At 56.3% G+C, this 7128-nt stretch overlaps 2 protein-coding genes across 2 annotated transcripts; both read right to left on the minus strand.

The window, feature by feature from the left end:
• Positions 1 to 1402: 1402 nt before the first annotated feature.
• IUM83_12331 (uncharacterized protein) lies at positions 1403 to 3164 on the minus strand (the record flags this gene model as incomplete). The annotated part of the gene is made up of 2 exons (XM_067936952.1): positions 1403 to 1419; positions 1505 to 3164. The coding sequence occupies 2 exons, from the start codon at positions 3162 to 3164 to the stop codon at positions 1403 to 1405; spliced, it is 1677 nt and encodes a 558-aa protein (XP_067800147.1).
• A 506-nt stretch (positions 3165 to 3670) lies between these two features.
• On the minus strand, positions 3671 to 5719 carry IUM83_12332 (uncharacterized protein; the record flags this gene model as incomplete). The annotated part of the gene is made up of 1 exon (XM_067936953.1): positions 3671 to 5719. The coding sequence occupies one exon, from the start codon at positions 5717 to 5719 to the stop codon at positions 3671 to 3673; it is 2049 nt and encodes a 682-aa protein (XP_067800239.1).
• Between the last annotated feature and the right edge of the window lie 1409 nt (positions 5720 to 7128).

Below are 7128 nucleotides of genomic sequence, written 5' to 3' on the forward strand. Positions count from 1 at the left end.
TGTACTCGGCGAGGTTTACCGTCGTGGTCTCGAGAAAAGCACTCGCAGCGATCACTATATTCCATTCCGGGAGTTTCCACAAAATCCAGGCACAACTGCCATAGCCACCGTGTTTTTCGGTTTTGGCTGATCCATCGAACGAGAGTACAAAACCTCGGTGTGCACGGGGTAGTCGCGCATATAGCAACTGGCGGTCCATACGAACAATCGGGGAACCACATGTCGGTGGGGTTACCGGGGCCAGCGAGTCTTCGAGGTCGACGAAACTAGTAATGGTCGACTGCAAAAGTTGCGCAAAAGCGCAATCTTTCTCCTTAACTCGCTGCACCACCAGGTGCCACGGCGACAGTAATACCGCAAATTGGGTAGCTCGTCCAAACAGAGTCTTCGGCTTGTGGACCCAGTCGAGTGTTGAAAATCGCGTGTAGACATGGATGGTCCGGCCTGCGAGTTGGGTGTAACACACCTTCAACATTTGGAGCAGGGCCAGGACCTCCTTTTCGGCCGGGTGATATTTCATCTCTGCGTCCTTGAGGACTCGGCCGCAGAATCGTACTGGGTGCATTTTGCCACCGTGTTCTTGCATCAGCGTTGTACTGAGCGCCCACTCATTGGCAAAGAGTGTTACGTGGACTGCTCGGTCACGGTCGAAGTGTCGGAGGATCGGTGCCTCACCGACCTTTCGTTGTAACGCAGCAAAGCTTCGCTTGGCGGCACTGAGGTCACCCCCGTCTGTGAAATCTTCGTCCTTCAGCTGGTATAGTGTCGCTCCATATACTGCAAAGTCTTGGATGAACCGGCTGTAGTAATTTAGCGCACCGAGGAATGCTTGTACTCCCTTTTTCGACCGAGGAAATGAAAGCTCGGCTACGGCCTTGAGCTTTTTGGGGTCAGCTCTAATGCCCTCTCGGGTCACCTCATGCGACAAAAAATCAACCTTGGGCTGCACAAAGATGCTCTTAGTGAAGCTCACACTAATACGGCACTCTTCGAAGCGGGCGAGAAGTCGGTCCAAAGTCTCGAGGCAGTCATCAAACGACTCACCCCCGAAGCAAAATATCGTCCACAAATGATCGACGCTCAAACACCGGGACTAGCGAGGACTCGTCGGGTTCTCCAGTTGCGAACATGTCGGCTGCCCGGCTATTAATGAGTTCCGCGACCGAGTCTTCGGCCCGAGTGCTGTCGCAGCTTGCTTCAAACTTCGTGGGTGTTTGGTTTGGGTCAGGTGACGGATCGTCCGACGGTTCAGCCAGGGTCCGTCCGAGGGTTCGACCAAGGTCTCGGTCACTCTCCTCCGCACACCGCATTAACTCTGCGTAGTGTTTCCATCCACCTTTCGGTTGTACAAACCCCCACAGTGCATTATCGAGCATGCGTTGGTAAATCATCGGTGCATTCTTTAGTCCAAAAGGCATCCTGAGCCACTCAAAATGACCGAGGGCACACACGAAGGCCGAGATTTGGCGAGCCCTCGTTGTCATCATAATCGCCCAAAATCCACTTGCCGCATCCAACGAGCAGTACCACAGATACTTCTCGAGGTCTGTGAGAAGGTCATCGACCAGAGGCATTGCATATTCCATGATTGCGGTGATAGCATTCACCATCTTGTAATCAATGCATAGCCGGATGTCCTCGCCGTTCTTTTTCAACACAATCACGATTGGCGAAGCCCACGGGCTGTTCGAAAACGCTATCAGGCCCGCCTTGAGCAGGCCTCGTAGTAGTTCGTACAACTTCCGTAGGTGCCGAAGGGGCACTCGCCGAGCTCTCTGTTTGATGGGCGAGTGTTCGTTCACATCGATATCACACACCACCCCATAAGCGGGTGGAGGCAAAGCATTTCCACTAGAGATCATGATCTTCTCGTGCTTCTTGAGCACTTCCACAACGCGATCCTGGCGTTCCGCACTCACTCCTGGGAGACGCACATTCGGCGCCGAGTAGTCGAGGTCTGTCACCGAGGTCTCCGTTAGGTCGGGAAGGAACGCCAGTTCGTGAGCGTAGTCCTCTAAGTTGATTTCATTGGGCATATGCTCCGACGAGGGTTGATCACCTCCGTCATCTGCGCCCTCTTCCGTCGCCAACGCAGTAGCTACAGACAGGTACATCGCTTCTAGGGTATCCGTCGAGTCTTCACTCGCCGACTCCTCGGCCGAGTCTTCAGACTGCCCAGGCTTACGCTGGTAATAAGTGGATTCCGCCGCCTCTGGGACCTCATCGGTAGACACGCTTAGTTCCGAGCTCACGTCGGAGCCATCGTCGCCGGGCTGGTCGAACGTGACCTCGTTCGTAACTTTCGCCGAGGTCTCGGTACTAGTGTACTCAAGCTCGGCGCGCTGAGTAGGGATCGCCGCCGGATCATCACCCACTGGTGAGCCGTCGGCGGCAAGTTGCTCCATCTCCTCGCGCCTCGCGAGTTCCCGTTCCCAAAGCTTGGCGCAGCTTAAACGGCATGCCTGGTCCGGCAAGTCATCAGGCGGCCGAGGTTTTATTCCGGCCGGGGTTGGATAACTCGGCCGATCAACCGCCGGTGGTTGCGCGGCTAGCCACTTCTGGTAGAGTTCGTACTCGCGCTGGAGCAAATCCTCGTCGCGAGATTCCTCAAATGCGGCCACCTGCCACTCTCGGTACTTGGTCGACTCCAACCGAGTGTACCCCTCATCATACGGGAGGTCCCCAATTGGGACCCACAGGAGCAGGGGCGTGTGAGCTCGGCAAGACAACAGCCGGTCGCTCACATTTGTCACTCGTACTCGAGATACCTTGCCCTGTCTAATCGCTTTCACCGTGGGCACCAACGTCTCGGTCCGGCGTATCCACAGCTCGTGGGTCTCCTCCGAGGGTTGGCGCTTCGGTGGTCGATAGTCAACCCACTCGTGACCGGGGATAAGTAAATCCTCGGCGGGTCCGCTGTTGATGTGCGGACCGAGACTTCGTTCATCGAGCATGTTCTTCGTCTTGATGAGCGGAATGCTCACCTCGCCCGGCAGTTTGGCAGTCGCGTGGAACATGTCCAGGCGCACTCCAGCCGGAATCATAAAGTCGGTACCGAGAACTACGTCCACACCGGCGCCATGATCCATAATCCACAATTCAAACTCGTACACTCGTTCCCAGCCGAGCGTCACTTTGACCAAGGCTCGGCGCTCTGTAGCCATCGTTCCTTTGGTAAACCCTTGTATTTCCATACAGCGGCCGTGACCCTGAATTTCACGCAGCCGCAACTTTTTTGCAAATCTCTCCGAGATCACACTCACATTCGCTCCTGTGTCCAAAAGGACTCGGGTGCGCACATCATTTACCGCGCCTCGGGCCAGAGCTCTCATCCGAGCCCTCTGGTCGAATTTCCGCGCGGACCACCACCCCAGCCTCTCGCCCGGGAGTAGCTTCAGCTCTCCACCGAGCTTTGGGCTGGTGCGTCCTACCGGCACCGCGCTTGAAACCCAAGCCTCTGTGCCACTTTCATCTTCATCTTCATCATTCGCGTCGCTCATTTCACCTCCACCTCTCTCCTTTTCATTTTCCATCGGGTTCATACATTCCTTGTCATGGTTCGGCCATTTGCACTTCCCCACGAACGCGTAGACACAGTCTGCGTCGATCGCGGGTTCGGCTAACTGTGGCAGCCCGATTGGGACCAACCCAGTTTCAGTTGGCGGGCTGCCTAGTTTAAATGGCCACCGAAGACTAGGCCTTGGAGCTCGGGGGTGAGGTCCTTCTTCTCAACCTTCGTTCGAAGGAGAGAAGTGAGCGCTTGCAGAGCTTCACATTTTCCGACATCATGCACTTGCTGACATAGCTTGCAGCGACGGTAGCAGTAGTGGGCCGAGTGACCGAGCCCTCCGCATGCAGCGCACGGTCCATATTGACGGGGGCGACCCTCGCGGTTATCGCGGCCGAGGTTTCGATTTCCTCGGTCGACGTTTCGACAGAAGTCGCCATTCTTGCGCTGACGGTGGTCGGAGCGGGCATAGGTCCCGACTGCCGCTGCACGTCTTTCATGATCGCTCGCCGCGGCTACGTGCCCACCTTCATCTTCGGAGTTGTAGTCATCACTATAGTCACCGCCACTTTGATCGTCCTCAGAGTAGAGGCCGTTGCCAGCTTCGCTCTCGCTACTGCTGTACGAGTGTCGGCGTGGTGACGAACGCTCGGTACGGCCACCCCTAGACCCTCGGACTTGGAGTTCGGTCATCATGTCGGTGAGCGTAGCCTCTGCCAACGAGATTCGCGGCACATGGCGCGAGTCATCGCGACGGCGGTCAAAGTCTCGGTCCCGACGATCGTATCGGTCGCGACGGTAACCGTCACGCGAAGAGTCGGTGCGTCGGTCATCGCGTCGGTAACTGTCCCGCGAAGCCTCGGGGCGTTTGTCATCGCGTCTGCGAGTACTCTCACGGCTTCTCGGTGGGTAAGCCGAAGTCTCGCGGGACTGTCCACGCTCTTCCAACTTCAAGATGTCATTAATCATGTCTTCCAACTCGTGAATGTCCTTCACTCGAACGTGGCAGAGCCGCCGTTCGAGGCATCGGTCCCCACACGACTCGAGGAATCGGTGCACATGGTCTTTCGCATCGAGACCACCCTTCTCGAACTGGAGGCCAGCGTTGCGAGCGTAGCCATTCAGTCGATTTAGGTAGTCGCAAATGTGCTCGGCACCATCCCTCTTCGCCGAGTAGTACCGAGCCTTAGCAGACTGCTTGAATTGCGAGCAGTAGTACTTAATGAAGGCGTCGCTGAGCAACTTCCACTGACGTTTGGTTTTCCTCGGAAGTTGACGGTACCAGTGAAGGGCACCATCCCGAAGGCTTAACTCAAACGCCATGCACCACTCGTTGGGCGGTGTGTGAGTGCCTTTCATCTCGTATACGAAAGCTCGGAGCCACTGCATCGAGTTTTCACGCTTGTTGCGGGCTCCGGAAAAATGTTTGATCTGAGCGAGGGGTCGGTGGGTCGCGAGCTCAAGTCTCGGCGTCGAGCTCAAGCGCTCCATCTCGCTCACCTCCCGGACCTGGCGGGCCAATTCGTCACTAGGACTGTCGCGGCCGTCAACGTGGTCCAGGTAATCATCCTCGTCATCATCCTCGTCAGAGGAGGCCGATCGAGGGGTGAACCGTCGGTCTGTTTTCCCGCGTTGTGTACTGCGAGTGGGCTTCGACCCCTCGGTGCGCGAAATGCGTTCCGCGCGGCTCGTCGACCGGGGAGTCACCATGTGCGAATCTTGGAAGTACGGCGTACCCTCGGTACGGACCGAAAACACACCATCAGTAGTCTGCCGTCTGGTCGAGCTCTCTAGTTTCTTCTGAGGTGTCTGTGGGAGTGGGACTTTCGACGGGTCGTCCTCCTCCTGCTCCGCCGAGGCCTTGGTTTGGCCAGCCAGGCCGATGTCTGTGGCGCCAAAGCTCAGACGGAGCTTGCGCTTCCACTTCTGGAGCTCACAGCCAGCTATGGCAGGGGGCCAGTTACGGATTGCAGCATCCGAGGGGTGAGTTTGCGGCTCACACCCCATAGCCCGAATGAGCGAGACCGTGTCCTCGACCACCTGAGTGGTATTGATAGAGTTTACTGGCCAGGCCAGCTCGCCCTTCAACTCCACCCAGATGGCTTGTCGGATTGACTTGGGCGAGAATTGCTGCATCCACTCGCTTTCTTCCATCATTTGCTTGAACTCTCGTCCAAGCACCTTGTTTGCAGCTGGAGTGCTGCCATTCATCGGCGGCCGGTTGCCTTGGGCAACTTGAGGACCCTTAGTAACCTGCACCAGGGCGTTCGAGCCCTCGGTGCCGTCCTCATAGTCGTCGTAGGCGTGGTCCGGCTCCGCCACTTCAAAAAAAATCTTCGACGAGGTTTCGCGAGAGCTAGCGGGGAACCCCACTGTGTCCCGCGGACAACATCGCGTCTTCCTGGTCGTCCGTCTCCTGCATCGCTGCAGATGACTTCTCTTCCAGGTCATCATAGTCCATCATTTCATCTTTGGTGTCGGAATCTTCACCCACCGACTCTTTGAAGCTGACCGACCGTTCGGTGATCACCGACAACCGAGACGTCAAGTCGCTAGCTGCGGTTGACGAGTACTCGGTGGGTCCGCGCGTCGACTTTGCCGGCGTTGCTGGTACCGCTGACTTGGATCCGTTCGCCATCTTGTTCTTCTTGTTCTTGTTCTCTTCTCTCTTCTTCTTCCTTCTCTCTTCAATGCTCGTTAAGGGGCAATACCTACACAGACCGTAACAACAAACACTCGGTCACACCAGTCCCGGGTCGCGGCACCAGTTGTCGTGTAGGAATTCACGATTTTACGAGTCCTCGTCCCTCAGCCTCGACAAATGGGACGAGTCCTACCAACAACACACGCTTCCCTCGAAAGGTCGGCGAAGATTGTTGGGATTAAACCTGAAGACCAGGTCCGATCCCTTACACCGGGCTGGAAATATGCCTTGTGTTGAAGTATCGGTCAGGAAGGTAGAGCCCACACACAGCCACCGCCAGCCACGAGCAACGGCTGGGGTGCGTAAATATAAACGCTTTCGCGCTAAACCCACTGTGGTCCCTCAGAAAGGAAGGGTACCGGGCCGGTCAAGGCCTTTAACAGGGGCGCCGAGGTGAAACCTCGGCCAAAGAGTCAAACACACTGGGGGGTCACGCCACGCACCCAGGTCAACGTACAAACGTACAGGGAGGACTCTCTACCTCCCACCACTCGGCCACTATCCACTCTTGGCCTTACCAGGGCGAACTCTCGGTCAATGTACCTTAAGCTCACCGGCAGACATACCCCGCGTCGGCCGAGCGTATCCTGACCCTACAGCGAAGCTAGCTAGACTTACCGTAGACGGACTTGACCCTGATGGCTTGGGGGGAATATTCTGCTCTGATTTAATAGTTAGAGGCGGTGAGGCCTCGACTATAACTAATCCCTAACGTCTATACAAATATCTAATATGGACCGAGCCTTCGGTCTAATCCTACAACCGGACGAGCCTTCGTCTTAAGTCCGGATTCCTAATAGGAGGCAAAAAGGGTATCCACTATGACTACCTGGAGGGCTCGGCGGGAATTTAGTAGGACTCGCCGTGCCCCACAGTCACTAACTAGCTTTCTGTCACTCTGGCGCGGTAAATATGA

This window comes from Phytophthora cinnamomi (genome assembly GCF_018691715.1).
Source record: "Phytophthora cinnamomi strain GKB4 chromosome Unknown Contig2, whole genome shotgun sequence".
Taxonomy (NCBI): Eukaryota; Oomycota; class Peronosporomycetes; order Peronosporales; family Peronosporaceae; genus Phytophthora; species Phytophthora cinnamomi.